This window comes from Naegleria fowleri, assembly GCF_008403515.1.
Source record: "Naegleria fowleri strain ATCC 30894 chromosome Unknown tig35, whole genome shotgun sequence".
NCBI classification, from domain to species: domain Eukaryota; phylum Heterolobosea; class Eutetramitea; order Acrasida; family Naegleriidae; genus Naegleria; species Naegleria fowleri.
Window position 1 is genome coordinate 354,864 of NW_025407967.1, and position 22,514 is coordinate 377,377.

At 36.9% G+C, this 22,514-nt stretch overlaps 10 protein-coding genes across 10 annotated transcripts; 4 read left to right on the forward strand and 6 right to left on the reverse strand.

Annotated features, from left to right (window-relative positions):
• Positions 1–100: 100 nt before the first annotated feature.
• Positions 101–3,736, forward strand: FDP41_003819 (uncharacterized protein; the record flags this gene model as incomplete). The annotated part of the gene is made up of 1 exon (XM_044707165.1): positions 101–3,736. The coding sequence occupies one exon, from the start codon at positions 101–103 to the stop codon at positions 3,734–3,736; it is 3,636 nt and encodes a 1,211-aa protein (XP_044561879.1).
• A 20-nt stretch (positions 3,737–3,756) lies between these two features.
• FDP41_003820 (uncharacterized protein) lies at positions 3,757–5,748 on the reverse strand (the record flags this gene model as incomplete). Its single annotated transcript, XM_044707167.1, has 1 exon — positions 3,757–5,748. The coding sequence occupies one exon, from the start codon at positions 5,746–5,748 to the stop codon at positions 3,757–3,759; it is 1,992 nt and encodes a 663-aa protein (XP_044561880.1).
• A 150-nt stretch (positions 5,749–5,898) lies between these two features.
• On the reverse strand, positions 5,899–6,931 carry FDP41_003821 (uncharacterized protein; the record flags this gene model as incomplete). The annotated part of the gene is made up of 4 exons (XM_044707168.1): positions 5,899–6,317; positions 6,368–6,495; positions 6,548–6,740; positions 6,802–6,931. The coding sequence occupies 4 exons, from the start codon at positions 6,929–6,931 to the stop codon at positions 5,899–5,901; spliced, it is 870 nt and encodes a 289-aa protein (XP_044561881.1).
• Positions 6,932–7,638: 707 nt separating this feature from the next.
• FDP41_003822 (uncharacterized protein) lies at positions 7,639–8,073 on the reverse strand (the record flags this gene model as incomplete). Its single annotated transcript, XM_044707169.1, has 1 exon — positions 7,639–8,073. The coding sequence occupies one exon, from the start codon at positions 8,071–8,073 to the stop codon at positions 7,639–7,641; it is 435 nt and encodes a 144-aa protein (XP_044561882.1).
• A 124-nt stretch (positions 8,074–8,197) lies between these two features.
• Positions 8,198–8,653, reverse strand: FDP41_003823 (uncharacterized protein; the record flags this gene model as incomplete). The annotated part of the gene is made up of 1 exon (XM_044707170.1): positions 8,198–8,653. The coding sequence occupies one exon, from the start codon at positions 8,651–8,653 to the stop codon at positions 8,198–8,200; it is 456 nt and encodes a 151-aa protein (XP_044561883.1).
• A 3,187-nt stretch (positions 8,654–11,840) lies between these two features.
• On the reverse strand, positions 11,841–12,359 carry FDP41_003824 (uncharacterized protein; the record flags this gene model as incomplete). The annotated part of the gene is made up of 1 exon (XM_044707171.1): positions 11,841–12,359. One exon carries the CDS (start codon positions 12,357–12,359, stop codon positions 11,841–11,843), a length of 519 nt encoding a protein of 172 aa, XP_044561884.1.
• A 2,557-nt stretch (positions 12,360–14,916) lies between these two features.
• On the reverse strand, positions 14,917–16,776 carry FDP41_003825 (uncharacterized protein; the record flags this gene model as incomplete). Its single annotated transcript, XM_044707172.1, has 1 exon — positions 14,917–16,776. The coding sequence occupies one exon, from the start codon at positions 16,774–16,776 to the stop codon at positions 14,917–14,919; it is 1,860 nt and encodes a 619-aa protein (XP_044561885.1).
• Positions 16,777–18,455: 1,679 nt separating this feature from the next.
• Positions 18,456–19,040, forward strand: FDP41_003826 (uncharacterized protein; the record flags this gene model as incomplete). Its single annotated transcript, XM_044707173.1, has 1 exon — positions 18,456–19,040. One exon carries the CDS (start codon positions 18,456–18,458, stop codon positions 19,038–19,040), a length of 585 nt encoding a protein of 194 aa, XP_044561886.1.
• A 638-nt stretch (positions 19,041–19,678) lies between these two features.
• On the forward strand, positions 19,679–20,275 carry FDP41_003827 (uncharacterized protein; the record flags this gene model as incomplete). Its single annotated transcript, XM_044707174.1, has 1 exon — positions 19,679–20,275. One exon carries the CDS (start codon positions 19,679–19,681, stop codon positions 20,273–20,275), a length of 597 nt encoding a protein of 198 aa, XP_044561887.1.
• An 801-nt stretch (positions 20,276–21,076) lies between these two features.
• FDP41_003828 (uncharacterized protein) lies at positions 21,077–21,781 on the forward strand (the record flags this gene model as incomplete). The annotated part of the gene is made up of 1 exon (XM_044707175.1): positions 21,077–21,781. One exon carries the CDS (start codon positions 21,077–21,079, stop codon positions 21,779–21,781), a length of 705 nt encoding a protein of 234 aa, XP_044561888.1.
• Positions 21,782–22,514: the final 733 nt, after the last annotated feature.

The window sequence follows — 22,514 nt, forward strand, 5'->3', positions numbered from 1 at the left end:
TGCTGATGAGGAGGAATGTTCAATTCTTATTCGACAGGTTCAAAAAAATTTCAATCTGTCGTTGATCATCAACACTTTTTTTGTGAGCTTTGATATATACATGACGATCAAGAGGAATAAAGAAGAAACAACAACAAAAACAACAGAACTCTCATACGATGATGAATCATCCTTGTCCAGTGATGAATCATCGGATGATGAAGCAACAAGTGAATTATTGAAAAGATACATCTCATCGGGACAACGCATGTTGGATGAGGCTTCAAAAGCTGTTTCCAATAATTTATCAACAACGATAGACATAAATTTAGAGCCAGTATCTTCATCATCAAACGGTGGTTTATTGACGTCATTGCTTCATGAAATCAACACCACCAGTAATGAAGATATAACGAGTCATCATGAACAATCATCATCAACTCCACTTCCAGCCCTTCATGATGATCATCTTTCTTCGGAAGTAAATTTAAATAGTAATAATTATAATTTTACTGCTCCGTCAACAATAGTAAACGATAACACAACGATTAATGATGCATCAATCAACGATCATCACGTGACGAGTGTTCAAACACCCTACTCTAATTCTGTTGCAACTCCTTTACATTTAACACCTAATTTTCAATCAACCACGGATAATATAAGAATGATTGACGAAGAAGATATTGCCAGCAGCGTACAATCGAGATTATACATGTTAAAAAACGGCCTGCAACTCAATTCCGAATATAGAGAATTAATTCAAACTGAGCTTGAGAAGATTGAGCAAGCACAACGAAATGTTGGAGATTTGCAAAGAGAACTTAGAACAGAATTTTTACAGCGCCAGAAAGGTCCTCCAATGTCACTCTATCCTACACGTAAAAATTTAGCTCAAGCAACAGGAAAAATTTCTAAGAAATTAGCGTGTGAATATTTTGTGAATTTAGCACAGAGTAAGCTGAAAGCAGCTGGATCTAATGCAATTATTGAGGACAAGTTCAACACTACTCTGGTAAAATCAGCAGCATTAGCCTCTAAGAATAGTATCGATAAACCTAAGAAACCAAAGAAAAGCCAGAAAAAGAAAAAAAGAAATACTGAGGATGAAGAATATATCAGTGAGTCTGAATTTCAATATTCGGATGAAGAAAATGTGGATAATGAAATGGAAATAGACTCATCAATACCACAGGAAAGAGACAGTAATGTAACTATAATAGAGGGCCCAAAACCGAACGAAGATGCAATCAAAAGACACAGCCTAATTGATAAAACAGTTATCGTTGACACTAGAAAGTGGACCACCAATGAGATTAAGAATTTACGGTATGCCGTTAGACTACAATCCCAAGAATTGAAATGTGCATTTATTCTCGAAAATTACAAAGGAAATAACGCTCAAATCAAGAAAGAATTTGAGAATATATCTAAAATGCCAGGTGAAGAATTGGAAAATATTGAAACCTCTAAAATTGATTGGGAAAAGGTGGCAATGTATCATGTAAAAACTAGAAAGCCTGAGGAATGCAGAAAATATTGGGAAATTGAGCTAGCAAAGGATATCAAAAAAGAAAATTGGACAAAAGAAGAGGATTTAAAATTACTTCGTGTTGCCGAGGATTATAAGGGACATGATTGGGAAAAAATTGCAGAAAAGATGTACGAGGGCCAGGAACTCACAAGAAGGCCGATTCACTGTTTTAGAAGATATCAACGTAGTTTAAATACAAACATGATGAGAAGCAAGTGGACTCCAGAAGAGGACGAAAAGTTAATGCAAGCTGTCAAATTATTTGGAGAAAAGAATTGGCAGCAAATTGCAAATCAACTCGACGAAAGAACAGGTCAACAATGTCTACATCGTTGGATGAAAACTTTAAACCCAGCTATCAAGAGAGGTAGATGGACTACCGAGGAAGACAAACGATTGTATTTAGCTGTTCATGCTTACCCACCAAACAATTGGGTACTTGTAAATAGACATACTCCAGGAAGAACAGATGTACAGTGCAGAGAAAGGTGGTGCAATATTTTGAACCCTGATTTAAAGGTCGGTCCATGGACAAAAGAAGAGGACGAAAGTTTAAAGAAGGCAATCAAAGAGCTAGGTGCAGGTAATTGGTCTAAAATTGCAGAAGTCATGTATCCCAGAACAGACAACCAATGCTGGAGAAGATGGAGATTAATCAGTTCTGAAGAAGTACCAGATTATAGAAAAAAGATTTTGAAACGAGAAAAGGCACTTGTGAAAAATTTTGTCGGTCGAGAAAAAGAGAGACCAGACATTACTGCTGATGATCTTGAAATTCCTCATCCAGAAGAAGAAAATGATAATATCGGTTACCACATTAAGGAATTTGTTAACAAATCTAGGACACTCTTTTTTACTTCCAATAGGAGTAACAACATGTTGTCACAATCCATATGCTTGGAGGCTTTATCAACTCTTGAAAAAGCACTTACCATTCCCAAGCTGAAGAATATTTTAGAAATTGAGTGGCAACGAATGGAACAAATTCGATATCTTGTTGAAAAAACACCCTTCTTTATTGGAGTGCCACCTTCGAATTTTGTGAAGAGAATATTTTCTCTCTTGTATGCATTTCGACTTCCAGCTGAAATGAGAAGCCATTCACAACACGATACAACAACCTTAATTCCATCCAACCTTGAAACTCCTCAACAACGAATTTCACACTTCAAGAAATTCATTCCCAGCGCGCAAGCTAATTCTCCAATATTTACCACACCGTGTATCATGCCAACCAATCTTATTCCCTCTCTTCCATGTATTCCTGCAAGTGCTGTATCTCTAAATGCTTTGGCAACACTTCATGAAATTTTAAACAAGCAGAGCAAACCAACTCAAAAAACAACGACTGTGAATATTGAGGTGTTGAATGATAATCGGATGAATTCAGAACCACACGAGATGGCAACACCTTTAGACAGTGTGACAATGCCAACCTTTGAATCTCAAATTAAGGACCCAACATATGAACCTCCAACACTCATTCACAATGACCCCAGCATTCTCAAATCGAATGAATTCAAAACTCTGACGAGTGTATTTAATTCTCTCTTCCAACGACCTTTACAACAAACTATGGGAAGAATTGCTGAGAGATTACCTTTTCTATTGAGACGGGTTCCAAATATTGACACCTTGAATGACTATGTGGAAGAATGCCAAACGGTCTATCAACACGAATGCCAAAACTCTAAGGATCCTGTTCTCATTGAAGCGTCGCAATGGCACACAGATTCTTCCTTGAATGAACCTCCAACATTTCCCTCTCTATTCTCGTTGTATCAACATTTACCCAATGATCAGTTTTTCGAGAAGGAACCTGCTGCAGCTCCTACGACACCAATTGTTGTGACGAAACCTAAGGGAGTGCGTGGACGACCAAAGGGCTCAAAGAACAAGAAGACTCTTGACCGAGCAAGAGAAGAAGGAAATTCTGATTCTATGACTGCTGGGGATCCTTCTTCCTCCTTAGTGAATACTCAGCTGTCAGAGGCTCCACAGCAAGCAATCACTCAGAAAAGAGGAAGAGGAAGACCCAAAGGTTCCAAAAACAAGCCAAAAACATTGGAACAGCTTACAGAGCAAAAGAAAAAGCAATTGAACAAACCAGTCGTGCGAAAAGTTTCGAAAAATTCATCCGGATCCTCGAAGAAACGAAAAACCACTCCTGCCTCCTCGGAGAATATCGTGAATGTTGACGACGAAGAGGAGCATGAAAATTAAGCTTAATGTTTTTATCCAGTTCAGAAATCAGTTCTAAATTCGAACAGTGAAGTTGTCTCTGATAAATAGCTGTAATCATTTTGAAGATCATAAATGTTTTCGATATGCTCTGAAACAGTTTTCACAATTTCCGCGAATATCATTGCATTCCTCCAGAAAAAGTGACCTCTATCGCTTACCGTATGCAAATTAACATTGGTGTATCGGTAGTTCAGGTTCGAGTTGTTATCCTCAGGTGTTTTTCGTGTATCGATAGTTACAGAAGTTGTCATAGTTTCAATAGTATCAGATGAGCCAACCCGTGTGAGTGTGGAAGAGTAGGCTGAATTTGAGGATCTTTCTTTCTCACTTTTTCTGGACAATTTTTGTTTTGCGCTCAACTTAATGTCAGTTATTTTGTGTTCAGTGTATCTGTCACTAATCAAACTAGGAATAGCAGACTTGAGTAAATTTAAAGGAATAATTTGAGAGTTTTCTCCATGCCAAACATGAACAGGAATTGTGATATCTTTCAGAGAGAAACCCCAATCTTCTCTTTCCATTTTAAGCTCTCGAAGAACCTCCGTGATGCCATAGGCATTCATTCCCTCACGCAAACTTAGCACACAATTCGTACAAAAATTTTGTAAATCTTCAATATTCTCTTTTGAGTAGTAACCACTTTGACGAATGTAAGTCGTGAATTTTTCGGGCTCATTAAAAATCGTACCTGATGCCACAATTTTCAGCAACATTTTAAATATTGGTAAGGGCACATAGTTGACAAGCAAAAACACATCTTTCAGAAATCTAGATAATTGAGCATGTGGAAGAAGCGAGTATGGTAATTCTCCACTAAGTATATTACATGAAACAACCTTGTTATCGATATTCAAATAAGCGCAAGCGTAAGCATAGCATGATCCTGTGGATACTCCCATCACAGAGTATTGCTCAATTTCCAGAATGTTCGAGAGTTGAGCAATATCTTTTGCAAAGGATAAGAAACTTCTAGCTTTTTGTTGGCTTGATTGACCATAACCGGGTCGATCCACATGAATAAACCTTACATTAAATTGTTTAGCAATACTGTCATGCTCATTGCAAGGTATCTCTAATCGAGATTGACCAATGGAGTGAAAAAAGAAAATCACTCTAGTTCTACTCGATGTGTTTCCGTATTCTTCATATGAAAGCCATCTACCAGAGGGAAGCATGACGCCTTTCACACCATTGATGTTTCGCTCCGATAACAAATAATTAGGAGAAGGAGGTAGTAATATGTCTGATGTTGTCTGTACAGATTTTGAGTCGTCAAATGCCAAATTAGTTGAACTTTTTGTGTCATTCTTTTCATCTTCCGACTCGGCAAGATAATCTTGACTTGGTGATCTCGAATTTCGTCGCCACAGTTTTTTTAAAGATATTCGATATTTGTTATTTGGATTAGAAATGTCTTTGGATTTGTCTCTAAAGTAGTGATATTTGACATAACTTATAAGCTTGTATATACAATAAATTAAGACGGTTGTAAGTGGTATTCCATATTTTAAAACTTGTCCGAGTGTAAGACTTGCATTAAATTGCAAATGAAAACGAATTTGATTGCTCGATCGTTTAATACTCCTCAGCCACTGTGCCACTCTTTCCGAAACTGAAACGATCTGTCTCCGAGCGCCCACAATGCTTCCATCGTTGGACAAGAATAATTTTACACCCCGAAGAGAAGAGGCATCCGTTGATGCTGATGTTGCAATATCATAATTATTCATGTGATTATTATTGTCCATGTTGTTGAAGAGATTCTTGTCATCATTTTCGTCCTCATGCAGTAACAAATAATGTTGTGGATGCTTGGGATTGGAAACTTGACGCTCATTTTCAAATCCTCCCGCGTGTTGTTCCAGAGCAGCCATAATCATGGAACGACTCACATCACTACCACCTTCTTCATCCGATGGCAAATCCGTTTGATGATGAAGATTATAATGTGGTGGTGAGCGAGGAGGATTCTGAATGGTCGTTATGCTCATATTTTTTATTTGATTTCTTTACATGAAAATTCAATTAGAGAATTTCTAGTTTCGGAAAATTAATCATCATGATCAGCAAAACAGTGTCTGGTTCTGATAACGAGAAGGAAGCAATGTTAGCAACGACACTTTGATGTTGAAACAACTCTTCTACTCGTGGGTCTGATGGAGACCCTCAGACAAGCAGTTCATACAAAGCTTGTGCTCAATCATTTGATGTAAGGCTTCTTGCAAACGTTCTTGATTCTCCATGTCCTGACGAAGATCGCTATTGAAGGATTCGAATGCAGATATCTCATTCTGAAGAGTCTTCATTTCCTTTTGAAATTCAGAAATCATAGCTTCTGCTTTTGAAGCATCCAAGACATTCCTATTGAGAGGTTGAGCGTGTTGATTCATCTTGAGAGTAAGATCCTGTACATCTTGTTTGGTCTTTTCAATCGTGTTCAATAGAGAGGCAGAAAGATACACCATCTCCGAATGCTGTTCTTTGAGCATTCGAATCTCCACTTCCAAGCTATGATTACGTTGGGCCTTCTCTTCGAGTTGACTTTCATCATGTCTCAACTCTTTGTTACGATGAATAGCAAGCATGAACTCCGAAATGAAATAAACTTACTGGCTTCAAGTTCTTCCACCTGCTTCTTTAAACTCTCAACTCCCTTCAAATTTGGACAGCAGTTCCACATCTCGAGTGCCTTGGCGTAATTCTTCTCTGCCTCATCTAATTGGGATTTAAGCTCAGCTCTGCTCTCAAATTTCATGATGTTTGCAATGCAAACAACGTTTCTGTACTTACATCTTGAACTCAACAGTCTTTCGATATGAAACCACATGCTTTTCAAAGACCTCTTCTTCTTGCTTGCAATACTTGACTGAACTTTTCAACTGCTCGTGAATTTTACTTTCATTTCTTGTTTCCGCTTCTAGATGGGTGATTTTCTCTTTGAGCAAGGCTTCATATGAATACATCTTCTCCAATTTCAAATTAACTGAATTAAAAGAATAATCCTCAATTTGGTCATGAAATAATGCTCAAGGACAACTACATACGTTCTTCCAAATCTTTCAATGTCTTTGCATGTCGAGTACGTTCTTCCACCAGCTTGCATTCCTGAAGCCTTCTTGAGTTTTCCAACTCATTGATTTGATCAAGAAGAGGCTTGTAGTGAGGGTTGATCATGATGCGGCTGTTGTAATGGAGATGTTTTTTTGTTTGTAAAAAATGTTGTCTCTTGTGTCGGGTAAGTGTGTGCTTGATTAAGGCTTATTAATGATCATCATAAATAACCGCATGATTTCTTTACCCTCATGTTTTAAATAAGCCCTTCCTATTTCCAACGGAAATATACTTAAGATAATATGGAAGATGATACAGTCAAAATTGCAAGTCATTCCGAACTTTGGAAAGTACTTGTTCCTTCTCGGAATACTTGTAGCACTAGGTATGTTTGTAACAAATGTACGCTCTTTTGTTCATCATCGTGAAAAAGTAAATATTGTGTGTGGAAGTATTGCAGTTTCAAAAGTAATTACTCCAGACTATTGGTATATGGGTATATATTGTATTGTGATTGGAGTGTTTTTGGCGATATTTGAAATTCCCTTCTCGTGCTATCGAAGCATACCTTTAATACGTACAATATGGACCAATTATTTGATCAGAGGAGGTGTATATTTCATTTCAGCAATTCCTTGTTATTTAGTTGGGATTGGTATCCTTGGAGGTATTCTCTTCTCTCTATTAAGCTTGTTGTATGTGTTTGTAGGGATTAAGGGAGAAAGCGCTGAAGAGCCAGAAGACACATTGGGATACTCACAAATGATAGATGCATATAAAAAGTTAAAAGGAGAAGAATCGGAATCAGAAGATAGCGAAGATGATGACGATTAATCAAAGTCTTTCAAGAGCTCTTTTACAAGAAGTGGACTTAAAACAGTAGAATGAGGATATCTTTCATCATCGACAGTTAACTTCACCTGAACATTATCCAAATTGTCTCTTAAAAATTGAATTTGTTCCTTCGAAAATGGAACTGAGAAGAAATGGACAGCGCTTGTCATGCCTTCATTGGTGGTTCTTCCATCCTCAGTTGGCTTGCAAGGCAAAGAGACTATGAGCTCACCACTTCCCTTCTTGCATATTTGGAGTTTAAAATTGTATTCAATTCGGCCAAATTTTTTGAGAGTTGCTTTTCTAATTGGCTCGTTATCAATTTCAAACATGAAAGTTATTGTAATATTATTTCCTTTTGGAACAAGAGGATCATAGGCTCTTCCTTCTTCAGCAAATTGATGGTTAGTTCCCTTTTCAACGAGAACCATTTCGTGACATTGTCTGATAATTTTCAAGCGAAATGAATGATATACATGTGAAATCATCCACTATATACTTACATCCTATCATCATTGATAATTAGAAAAGAGAGTCTGGATCCATTCATCCAACTTACCAATTGATATCATAATTTTCAAAGGTTGCTGATGCAAATGGACCTAAATCCACTCTTCTCACCTTTTTGACTTCTTTTCTCCAATTCAAGGCTGCTTTTCTTAAATTCTCTTTGTAATAATTATTATTTAAATTCTTTTCATTGACTGCAATCATGTCTTCAACAAGTAATTCTTTCTTATTCTTGACAACATCCGATGGTAAAACATTAACAAAATCAATCCTTTTCAATCCTTCTGTTTTTCCTTCAAATGGATTAAATGCTTCTTGTTGTTGAAATTGCACCGAGTTGGTATGATAATCATTCGCATGTGATTGAATTCCGGAATTAACTGATGAAAGATATAAAAGAATGGATTGTTGCTTGTTGAGGTGTGAGGAATAGCAAGACAGTGCGAATGGCTTGAACGGTGCAACGAAGCGTCGGAATGAACGTGGTGGCTGAGACAACATTTTTTTGATTTTAGACGACCACAGTCACGCTCCTAAACAATTACATTCACACTCACTCAGAATTCATGATGGATATTCACACAACATTGCCGAACTCGCATCCATCCTTACTTCTATTCATCTTCTACCAAACCACTCCAAAGCAACAATTCACACTGACAGTCAAGTTGCAATCCAAGCTCTCAAAAAGAACTATCGAGGACAATACCTCCTCTTCTATCCAGAATTTCAGAAAATAATTAGAGCTAGAAATCTTCAAATTTCTCTAAAGAAAGTAAAGGGACATAAGGACCCTGAAAATATCAAGGTCGACGCTCTAGCCAGACAAAGTCTCTCACAACCAACAATTTTCGACATCAGACAACTCTTTGGCAAACAACGACTTCTTACCAAGACAGATATCATCATTTTCATTCAAAGGGAAATGACTCGGACCTTTCACTACAAGAATATGACAACAAAATTAGATGACAATCCCAACCTCATTGATCATGTTCATCAAAAATCTCTCAATATTAGATTCTTGAAAGCGAAAATCTCACCCAATTACAAGTATGCAGTCTGGAGAAATATTATTGACTCTCATATTAGACACTTCACAGGCTCCTATTGCCCTGACTGTGAAGTCGAGTCCAATCTCCACCACTACATACATGAATGTCCAAAGCTTGACCCTGCGAGATATTTCTGTGAAATGAAGATCTCCTCTTTAATCTCCCAACCATGTACAATCACTGATTCGAATTCGATTCGTGGTTTAATCCACATCGTCCCATTTTCTACATCCATCACTCCGGTTTCCTACCCCCAGATAGTGATGCGATAAGGCACGTCCCAGCTATTGAAAGGAATTGGCCTGAAATCCAAGTACTGTTTGCCCTTTTCGTTGGCAAATGCCACAAATACTATTACTCTGACAAGATTGAAGACTAAGGACCTTGGGTCCTTAGTTAGAATCCCAATTGGATTCGGTGTACATATACCCCAATAAATTTTTTTGATTTTAGAATCACAAATATGACTAATTGATATTATATGACTAATGACTCCCAGCAGGAAACAAATAAAAATTTATATTTCCCGGAAAATACAGAAACTGGACAGAAATACAAATACTTCTCACCTTAATGGTCGGAAAAGCAATGTTGAGTGTCGTCTTCTGTGAAACAAGATGACAAAGATTTCCACTTCAGCTTAATTTGACCAAATGGACATTCCACTCTCTATCTTGGTGATTTTAGCAACTTATTTCCAGCTTTTTTTTTGCGTCAACTTTCTGATTCCTCTTCCGTCTTTTGGCGGTCTTCCTTTTGGTTGTGACTCTTTGGAGTGACGATTTTAATTTTACTGAACTTGCTGACAACAGATTTATATCCACAATCACCAAGCATAACAGCACCCTCCATAGACGATTCTATTTCATGAGAGTCATAAAGGCACTATCTTCGACTTTTGGACTATAAACTTCATAGAGTTTTCGAATTAGTCCTTTGGATCTGAAAAACTAGTGAACTGATTTGCATAATAATCTTCTTTATAGGAATGCTCATCACTCTTCTTATAAGCATTCTCGGGTTGTGTCTTTTTGAAATCGGAGCTGTCGATCCATAAATTGACCTTAGTCTTCCTTTCTTTTCCCCAACTTTTTAGATGCACGGTTCCGATCACTATAGCAACCAAGGACAATTTGTGCGTCACATCAATCCTGTAAAGATTACCAAATAACTTTGGTATTGTGTCTAATTGATTTCGATGATATTTTCAAAAAGATGAAATTTCAGACTCAATTTTATGATAGCCAACCCCGAATGAATCATGATAAAGCACAATAAGCAGACAATCATTTTCAAATTTTCGATCTTTTTCTAATCCCCAAAGAGGCACTTTTTTCTTCTTCATTTCAACATTCAATGTTTCCAATGTCTTTTTCGAGAGGTTCTTTAACTCTTTCCTCTTCTTTTTTTTTTCACACCGTACCCAACAAAGCAGTTATTTTTTTCTAGAAAACTTTTCGCTGCCAATTTTAATAAAACAACGATCATAGGATGATTTTATGATGGTTCAATCCATCAAAACTTTCCAATTCAATTTATTGTTGCTGAAACGTGAAGGAAACACCACATCACTAATGGTGTCTCAACACGTTGAATTGGCACTACAAGAGCCATGGTGGTTGCTTCTTAAAATTTTGTCGCGTACATGGAGGACTGAAATTGTGACCGAGTTGAAGATGACCATTCTCGCTCATCACATGATCGACACCATTTCCCTCTCATTGACTAGTCTACGACAACAGTCGCAATTAATAACTAGGTATATGGAACAGGGTTGACATTCCCCAAAGTAGGAACATTTCTCACAAATAATAACAGAAAAAAGTGAACACAATATTAGTTCCGTGTGATTAGAACAAACTTGGCACTTTCTCCGTTTGCAAATTTCTGAATTGCATCCACAAGTTGTATCACATATTCTTCCCATCTTGGCACAACTACATTTCGAACAATTTCCTTTTTCGCATGTGCATCCAACTTTCTTCTTTGTTTTGTGTAGATCATCATTAAAATCATTAATCTTCTCTCTTTTCCTTTTCAGCTGATTGATTTTAAAACATTCAATAGCTTTCAATGTTTTGTCGAGATTACCATAAAACTTAATCAAAATATTAAGCAATCCAATAGCATCATAAAATGCACAAAGTGAATTGTTGACATCACCGACGTTAAAATGTTCAATCAATACATCCTCAGCAAAAACTAGTTTAGTTTTCCCTGTCTTTGTCGTTTTTCGAGGAAGACAATTATGTAAAGTCGATTCTGATTTCATTAATTGGAGAGAATCAACAAAAACAATATTGTCATAATTAAATTCAGGAAACTTCCCGAAAAATTATTTTGCAAAAACTTTGAAGTCCAAACAGTCTCCATTGTGAGCTATTAAATAAGTTTTCCCTTGAGAGTTATTACTTAAAAATTGAATAATATCGTTCACATGACTTTCAATAGGTAGTTTTGATCTCAAATTGTTCAAATTCAATCCAGTTATTCCTTGTGCTTGACTAGAAATGGCTTTACCAGGATTAACGAAGCCATACAAAACAACTCCAGCCAAAACATCCACAAAACAATATTCTGAAATTTTTTTGGTGGATCATCATTCCAAAATCCAGTCGTTTCAAAATCAAAAATTACATATGGTTGATTTGAGGTAAAGGTTGTGACATTTGAGTTGAATTTTCTGAAATGGAGCCGATGGAGGTGATATTTGTTGTTAAAATATTTTCTGGTTGTGATTGTTTCTCATTAGATGGAACAAACAATCCTTTTTCTGCATTAAATGTAATAAATGATTCTTTTGGTAATTCAGGTTCTGTTCGAATTCGAATTTGCTTAAAAGTATTGGTTACCAATTTGGTTGATACTTCTTCAATAATACCCTCCACCTGTTGGCGAGATTTAAGTGAATCAATAATTGTATTGTAGAGAGCATTTTTGCATTGCTGAGGTGAATAATTATGATATTGTAAGTGCTTAATGAATGATCGTTGTCGGACCATTATTTGATTACATGCAGGACAGGTCAAAAGGATATTATTCATAATAGTTCCATCGTCCGCGACTGGTTGTTTACATAAATATTCTCGTATCAGCATCACATTTTTCTGTGGAAGGAAATCATGAGTTGTATCGAGAATATATTCATACATCTTCACAAGCAAAAGATCAAGACAGCAATCATCACTGAAACCACAATTCCAGTGCTTCCTCTCAAAATGAACTCTGTAGCACAACTGCATAGAGTGGAACGTCTAGATGAACAATATTCTTGTAAGGAACAATCTGTTTTTCAGTATGACAATTTCCATCGGAATAAGTTATCACAGATTTACAACCCTTATACATCATGTTCAAGTTATTTGGAGAACATGACATTCCATTTTGAAACGAAAACGAATCATTTACTGAAAACGGATCCTGTCAAACAATTATTCACCAGTAAAAGATCGTCAAGACCAACACAACAGTCACTACTATTGATGGGACGACTTGGCTTTCCTGAAGAACTACTAGGTTGAACAGAACTACTTTGTTGGGGAACAGTATTATTGCAATGAATGGATATTCCATTTAAACAATCGGCTTCTCCAATAAAAGTTCTCGTTTTTTCATTTTGACAGTTCGAATCTGAATAAGTCACTTTCGATGTACAACCCTTATACATGTAAGACGAGCCATCAACACTTGGAATACATGATATTAATTGATGCATCAATTAATATTACGTCTGGATATCCAGAACATCTCGAATTTGAGTACAGGATGTATATGTGTTCACCAACTTTTGGTGAGAGTTGGATGTTGGTGGGACAAGTAATCTCTGTATGGTAAACCTGTCCCAATAGGTTCGAAGCTTGACAATCAAAAGGAATGCACTTAGTGAAGGATTGGTATAATTATCTCAAGGGTGTATTTCCTCTACAATTGTGACCATGGAAAGTGCGAAGTAATTCATACTCTGCATGAACGAGAGAAGTGTTGCATGCAAGAAGAAGCAACATGAATGCAGAAATGCTCAAAAGGAAGGTATTGGAACGAAACATTTTCAGCGGTTAATCACCGTAGGATTGATTGCTCGAGTGGTATTGTTGTCTTCAACAGATGGTTTGGATTTCTTCTTGGTTTTGGTAACTGATTTCTGTGGATTGAATTTTCTCTTTTTGTCGGGCTTTGTAGCTAAACCGGTTTCACCATGCAACAACAAATGTCCAAATTTTTGATACAACTTGGCAAGCAATAAATTCGGATCTGTTGAAACGCAGTCTAAAATTGCCTTGTTTGTTGTCTAATCTTTGTGCCGACTTTGGCTCCTTTCAATAATGCTCACATGGATTTATCAAGAGTTTTGATGATTGTAGTTAGATTAGAGTTGGAAATGTTCTAAAATTTTCTTCATTTCATCAACGTTGAAATTATAGGATGTATCTGTGGATGCGGATGTTCTATTTTGACTTGTGCTGATCATGTCAGTACAATCATGGAACCTTATTTCTGTAATTTGAAATACTCCTAAATCCTTGAGATCTTTTTCAGTGATTGTTGAAAAAAAGTCCTCTTGAATTATTGGAGTGAATGTAGTCACTATAAGGAAAGTTAAATTCCAAATATTCGGATGTTTCTACAACATGAAGTTCTTTGTTCTCTTGGAGCATTTGAATTGGTCCAATTATTTTGCTACAAAATTTATCCCATTTGGCATTCTCTTTGTAGTTCATCATCGAGCTCTTTTTGATTTTTAGAATTGGATATTTGTGGAGTTTCCATTTTCTATTGAAAGCATTATCATTGGGGTGGTGATTTTTACCGAGTTGTTGTTGTAATGATCTGTTTGCAAATGCTCTTCTCCAAACCAATTCAAAATGTTTTGGAATTAATTGCATTTAGCTGTTATATCAGGTGCATTAGAAATTTCCTCAACTGCTTCCAAAATAGTTTCCATTTCTTTTTTTGAGTACCTTCTAACAAATGACTGCTTGTTGTTATTCGTTTTTTAAGCTTTTTTTAACAGTCCTTTTATACCAGATCGGTATCCTCTTTGAAATATAGTTTTTGAATGCTCTCGTAAACTCTCTTTTACATGTTCATGCGTCATCAAGTGAGACATTGTTCCACCAAGTTCGAAAAATTCATCCAAATACCTTTGAGCTGCATTGTTTGCCTCAACTTTGGCCATGTTTTTAATGTTATCGGTAATATTACCGAACACTTCACCGATTCCATTTTGTTCCTTAATGATAGTTATTGGGTTAGTTGTGTTTGGATCTGTGAGCAGGGCGTTATTATCACAAATTTTCACTGATTTAATGTATTCGCAACGATGTCTGTATAAATTTGTGAGCAAAACAGACTCTAAACATATAGGACAATCGGCATAAATTGTTTTCTTTTGACAAACCAAACCCAATCATTGACACTGTCACTTGTATCACACGAGTTGCTGATTGGCCGTTTTTTGAAGGTTTTTTTGCACAAGTGACAATGAATCCCGTTTGCATGATCGAAATCAGAAGCTGCAAGCTTAGGCATTTTTCTTGAGTTTATTGGAACCACACAACGGTTGTGGTGTTGTCAAATGTCTGAAGGTTATTTTTGTTGGCTTGTGGCCAGATAGACCACGCGAGGCCAAGTCAGCCCCAGCGAAAAACGCTTGCGTGATCGTTGTATATTACTAATAACTTTATTTCTCTCATCACAAACACACTGTCATTAAGGTGATTCCAATTTTTGTAATTGTTTGATTAATTCATCCTTCTGTTTCTCATGATAACACATTTGTTTGGTATGGTACAAGATTTGTTGATTCAATTGATCCACAAGCAGTGTTTTAAAAACATCAATTTTCGTCTCCACTGCAGAGACTACCTTTGTAGCAGCACTCATGTCATTGTCCTGATTGTTTGTTGATGTTGATGTTGATGAAGAGATGGTCATTGGTGGAGGAATGGCCACAATGCATCTCTGTAATAAATGGAAAGTGGTTTGAAGTTCAAACGGAGATTGGAAGATCAAACCAATGAATTGAATTCTCTCTGTTCTCTTATCTACATATTTAATGACCAAATAACTCGGAGGATTTGTGACTAAATCACTATTAGTGTTGGTCGTGGTTGTGGAATCTGAAATTGCTTTCAATACTTGAAATTGAACATTTTCATTCAACTTTAAAAACAAATACAAATCAAATCCTCTTCTCTTTCGTGACTCTCTCCAGAGAGCCAATTCCGTTGGAACGATCATTGATGATGTTTCTTGTTTCTTATCTTGTGAAGAATATAAACATAAAATTGATGAATTTGAAATCATTCTCCAAGAATCTTTTGAAGGTTTCACCACCGATACTTCAATAGTCAATATAGGATTCACTTGATTATTGGGATCGATGGAAGGTTCATCATCGCTTTCTTCATCACTTTCGGTGTTGACTGGAGAAAAGGATCTTCTACCTCTTCGTTTTTCTTGTTTCGAGTCATTATTGGACAAGGTAGGTGAAGGTGTGGTAGATGTTGTTGATGTTGATGTTGTTGTCGATGACATGTTGGTGGTGGTCTTTTCTTTTTTGCGTGTGGGTGAGTGTGAATTTGACATTTGACTGTTCGAGGTATTGTTTTGATGATTGGGCTCCGAAGTCGGGATTTTGCCACCATTTGTCACAGATTCCTTTGAAGAAGCTTCCCCAACGAGTTGCTCCTTTTCATCCTTTGTGACAACTTTTGTATTGTTGCTGTTCTGTTCATTTGTTCCAACACGAAGAAGAACAACAGCATCTCCACTCTTACTCTTCTCCAAACAAGACAATTCTGTTGTTATTGGAGTTTTGATGGTAGTGCCACTCGTCGCTGTTGGATGATTGTTCATTGCACTTGTATTGTTACCATCAGGATTCACAACAGGAGTAGTAGTAGTAGTGACAATACTGTTGTTTTTGTTGTTGTTGGAATTGATGTGCCTCTCTTTGAACTTTTCATCCTCACTTTCAATTTTCTTTTCTTCGGGTGATGATGATTTCACAGATGAGAACGACGAGTTTGTTGTCGTCGTTGTTGTTGCTGACGATCGAGGAGATGATAAAGTATTTGTAGAATTTATGATAGTAGCAGAAGCAGTTCGAGGAGATGACAATAATGACGATCCACTACTACTACTCGTACCACCACTACTACCACCACTACTCGTACTTTTGACTGGAGGTGTCGATGGTTGTTGTGAATTCTTCTTCTCCGAATCAGCAGCAAGAAATGGATTCGAAGAAACTGGTTTCGAAGTGGAAGTATCGATCACAGAAGGACGTTGAGGAAGAGGATGAGGAGATCTTTTAATTGTTGTTGGTGTTGTAGAAGTGGTCGTTGTCGTACTTGGTGTGGATGATGATTTGATGATTGGTGTGGTTGTGGAGGTTGATGAAGAAGTGTTGTTGGTAGTGGAGGTAGGAGTGTTCGCAGTCATCGTTGTACTAGTTGAGGAAGTTGTACCACTTGTGGAGGTACCTCCCAGTAATGCTTGGAGAGAGGAGGTGGAGATGGCGGTTTTGGTTGCTGTGTTGGGCAAACTGTAGGGATTGAAATTCATTTTTTGAAAAATGACAGGTGGCATTTGCGGACCGAAGTTGTCGAATGGGTAATATTTGGAGTCCGGACTGAGACCACAATTTCAATCAACGAATGTGGCCACAACACCACTTCCAATTTTTTTCTGTCAAAGTAATTTTCTTTTGATTTCAAATACCTTGATGATCGGTTGACATATATCGTCGTAGATAATGAGCAAATGTTTCTGGAGTTTTAACTTGTGGTTGGCAAGGCATACTTTGTGAATGGACAGATACTTCATGGTGTGTGAGAAACGTATTCTATGTCAGAGTTGGATCGTTGAAGAGAATTTATCAAACAAACATGGTTTTTGCGGAAATAGTTATTCTGCCACGAGGAAAATGATGCGGAACACTTCCGACCTGAGTCGAAGGCGCAGCTGTGAGACGAAGGGCGGGAGGTTTCGCAGAAGTTTTCGAGTGGATAGAAGAATTTTTTTACCGGGTTTAGACGATCGAACAGTCAGATGTTGTTAATACTGGAGAGTACAAGGGTACAAGATCAGAAAAGACTGTGAAAGAATACAAAAAGAAGCAAGAGTTGTTCGAAACATACTGCACCAAGCACAGCCTATGCACCACAGATGTAAAGAGCATGATTGCATTCATCAACGTCCTGGCCACAGAGAGTAATATCGTTGGACAGAAATTGTGGAAATATCATTCAGCTTTGAGTTACTGTTACCAACAAGCCACAGGTTTTAATTTGAAAGATGCTCAATTTTATGCTCAGTTGAAACACACTTTCAAAACTTTCACAACAGGCGAATATGTTGTGTCAGAAGAGAAAGCAGATGTACTTCCTGATGAGAGTGTTGCTAAACTGTTAATTAATGCGAAAACAGACACCATCAAACAGAAGCAAAACCTCTCACAATTTGTTGTCCGTATATACACCGGCATGAGATCTGCTGAAATTTATGAAATGACTTTTAGGAAGTACAAATCACATTACCCACTTCAAAAAATGGAAAAAAGGTTCAAAAGGCACTCCCTTCTGTTCCAAATAACACCAAATTATGCCCGAATTCGTTTGTGTTGTGGAATACAAGACACATATTGTCAAATTCAAAATTGTGTTTTCAATAACTGTACAATAAATTTCAATTTTTAATACCTTATTTGCTGCATTTGGGAAGTATGGTAAGGCTGTTCCGCAACTCAGTTAAGGACTGTTCCGCACAGCTTTCGGAAGTTCACAGTTCACCCTTTTCAGCTGCATTTCCTCTGTGGATCGACTTAGTGGTCATATCATTTTTCGCTGGCATCACTTTCCAACACGGTAAAAAAAGACATTTTACAACTGAGATTCATGTTGAGGGGTTGATGAACATATACAAAGATCGCAACGATTAGAATTCGAAAGCAACAAAGGACAAGATGAGCGTTCCCGACTACTGAAAGGATCCCCAATAAAAGAGAGAACTACAGATACCTAGAATCTTTCTCCAAGGTATGGAAGACTTTCCTTAATAGACATTCAAAATTGGATAATGAACCGTTGTTGGAATAAACTCGTCATCCTTCCAAAGAATAAACTCGTCATCCTTCCAAAAAATAAACTCGTCATCCTTCCAAAAATCATTCAATTATTTGAAATGCTTTGTTGAACAACGCTCTTCGTTTTCACACACAAAAAAACAATCCAAAATCACACAAAATGCTTCTTTCTCGTTCCAATACCTTCCTTTTGAGTGCTTCTGCTTTCTTATTGCTTGTTCTTGTCTCTTCCACCGTTCAAGCTCAATATCAATTGCTTCAAACGTTCCCAGGTCTCACTTGCAGTGGAAAAGCCATGGTTCAAGTCTACACCCCTTCCTCTCTCTGCAAGGCCTCCAATTGCACCACCAATGTTAAAACTTATGTAGGTGATTACAGTGCCAGTACCACTTGTACAACCACCATTCCACTCTCACCAAAAGTTGGTGAATACATGATACTTTCTTACCAAGATTCGAAATGTTCAGGAAATCCATCGAGTGTTTCAATTATTGCATTGGACACTTGTATTCCAGCTGCTAATATGACTTATGGCTCCGTCATGTATAAGGGTTGTAAATCTGTCGTGACTTACAAGGATCAAAATTGTAAAACTGAAGACACGACTGTTCCTAATGCTAATGTTGATTGTGTGTTTGGCCTTTCACTTCAATGTAGTGGTGCTGCAGAGTTCATGTTGAGAGGAAGCACTGGAATTGTGGTTTCAGTGATGATTGCTGTCTTGATGATGATCTTTTACTTGTGAATCTGATGGTCGAGATTCTCAATAAATGACAACAACAATGTTGACTCCTTTAATTGTTATGAAACCATCAATTAATTGGTTTAGATCGAGTAATGTCCGGAGAACTTGTCTTTGTTGTCCACATGATGATGATGATAGATGTTATCATGTTCGCAATCCGTATTGGATACAACAAGTCATTGTTGAATCTCATAGAAAACGATATCAGAATTGTGAGCTTTAAACAATTGTTTTTTGCAACTAGAAGAAATATCGAATGATCAAAACACATACTGTTGATATTCATTTGAATCTATTAGAGTTCAATTGAACCAAAATTGGAATTGGTGATTTCATCGCGAGGAGATTCTATCTTCATTTTCAGGCAACGAATCATTGTTTGACTTACTGCAAATGAAAGTGAAAATAATCTACCAAGAATGAATCAAAATTGGGGATGATTATTCCTTAGAAGGTCATCTCTCACTGCGATCTCATAATTATGATTTTCTGCAACCAATGAAATGCATCGATTCTCTCAAAGAGAATGAATTAAGCCACTTGTCATCACATTGAATGCCAAATTAATACTTTAAATACTACTCGATCCTCTCTTATAATCTCCAAACAAAAAAACAAAATTTCCTCAGCAACAGAAAATGCTACATTCTCGTTTCATTGGCTTCTTCCAATTAAGCATGGTTGCTTTCTTGTTACTTGTTGTTCTTTCATACTCAACTTTTCTCGTTCATGCTCAATACAAATTATTTCAAACATTTCCTGGTCTTTCGTGCAGTGGAAAATCGATGGTTCAAATTTACACTAAATCCTCTTCTTGCCAGATCACTAATTGTTCTACAGGTGTCATCTCCAATGATGGTGATTTCAGTGGTTCGATTACTTGTCCAACCAACATGCCATTCTCACCAAAAGTTGGAGAACAAATGATCCTCTATTACGATAATATGAAATGTTCAGGAAATCCATCGAGTGTTACTATTATTGCATTGGATACTTGCATTCGAGCTGTTAATATGACTTATGGCTCCATCATGTATAAGGGTTGTAAATCTATGGTGACTTATTTGGATCGAAATTGTCAAACTGAACAAATGACTGTTCCTGGTGCGAATATTGATTGTTTTTCTGGAGTTTCCATTCAATGTAGTGGTTCTGCAGAGTTCATGATGAGAAGAAACACTGGAATTGTGGTTTCAATGATGATTGTTATCGTGATGATGATCTCTTACTTGTAAATATAACCTTGGATTGAGGCAACACTAGAGATATTGATGACATGTGCAATAAATGTTACTCAGCCTTATTTTAAATCTAATTGATAAATTACCAACACAATTAATGGAATTTATCCTTGCGTTTGTTGAAGATTCTCAAGATCATTTCAGCTCACTCATTACAATATTTCACATTTAAATCTTTCAAAAAGAAGGACAAAGCGAGGAAAACGCAAAACACTCATCAGGAGATTGTGATTATGAAGATGGATTCCATTTTCGGTACCGAACTGATTCGTTTTCGCTCCAAAATAGAATGTCACTGGCCTCTGGAATTGTGGTTTCAGCGATGGCTGTTGTGTTGATCTTTTACTTGTAATCTTTGTTTGAAAAGAGATATTGAAGACAATAAATGTCAGTCAGCATATTTTTGAACCGCTGTCGCAATAACTGATTTTTAAGTTTCATCAGATTCCCAAAATTCATTTGATGTCATTAATTGGTTCTCTCTTTTGATTGGTCAAAGATTTCACGTTGTTGTTCTATTCATAATCTTTCTTCATCCATGTAACTGCAAGAACTAAATTTTGGAAGTTGTATTCCATTGTCGGTCACTGATTCGTTCTCTCGTTTTAAAATGGAAAGTCATTGTCTCAACAACTTTGCAACCTCTCTCGTGGCATACTTTGACATACCACTCACAACGACAACTCTCACTTCTCATAGTAAGTTAGTAAAAAAACGTGTTAGTGAACATCTTGCTCTCATAGAAATAATATAAAAAAACAAACTCAAACCTGGCAAATTTTTCACACCGAGAAAATGCGTTGTTCCAGCAGTGTCTGGCTCCTTTTGAGCATTGCTGCATTCATGTTGCTTCTTCTTTCATGCACACCTTCTCTGGTTCATGCCAAATATGTGTTCAAAGAAAGGTTTCAGGGTCTAACCTGTAGCGGAAAACCCATCAAGCAGGTTTACACCTACTTATTCAATTGCAGTCTCCCCGATTCTTACGATTGTCGAAACGAAACCAATTCCTATTCGAGTGTCAAATCATCTTGTCTTGCAACCTTACCACCCATTCCACTGTCACCAAAAGCTGGTGAATACATGATGATCGGGTTCACAGATTGGGATTGTTCAGATCCAGTGTTAGTGGTCAAATCTGCATTGAACACTTGTATTCCAAGAAAGGATGGCTCATCTTACATGTATAAGGGTTGTACATTTAAGGTGACATATTCGGATCAAAACTGTCAAACTGAAATAAGGAATGAAACAGTTACAACATTCGATTGTGATAATGGAATGTCTGTTCAATGTAATAATACTGTTCAACCTATTAACTCTATTCCTGAACATTCATTTCAACCCAGTAATTCTACTCCAAGAAATTCAACTCATCCCAAAAGTTCTTTTTCAACTTACATCAGTGGTAGTGCCACAGAGTTTATGTTGAGAAGCAGCCTTGGGATTGTGGTTTCAATGATGGTTGCAGTGTTGATCATGACGATCTTTTACATGTGAATCTAATCTTTGATTGAGGTCACACGAGATTCAATCGATTTTCAAGGCGTCTTTTGAACACAAGTTGATGTTGAAGAGAACGTTGTTGAAATTTCAAGGAATGTTCTAGAAATTCCATACCATTGTGGAGATTGGTTACACTCTGATTTCATGTAGAAGCTCTTAATAATTATAAATTTGACTTTCATTTGCTTATTAGGAGGACTGTCGGAATTGACTTTGCTTCAAAGGAATATCCGTTAGATTTCGTTTTTGATTTACTCCCGTCCACTTTTCGCTGGGAAATTTACATTCCTACGATTGAGAGATCATAGTCAGGGTCGACTAAAACAGCGTTTTTTTTGTTAATTGTCACTTTTTCGCCAAATTTAGCACTGACATCAATGAAAAAGGAGAGAATATGAATGTCTTGATCAGTAATACATTGTATTCGGATCTTGTCCATAAAACTGATTAGTGAACGAGCTTTTTGTGTAATAAACGACAGGACAGACTTGAAACAAAGGAAATTCGAGAAATAAGTTATGGAAGCTGAATTCCTAAGTAGGTAATTGATTCGCTCTCTTATGGATTCATTTACTCAACGACATTCAAATTTTTGTTCTCCATCTAACGAAATCCAAACAACAACAATCACTTCTCATTCTAAAGTTAGTGAACATCATTAGTTGCATTGATTAGCATTATCATGAAACACAAAACTCAAGTGCAAAAAAACATTTTATTGAATAGT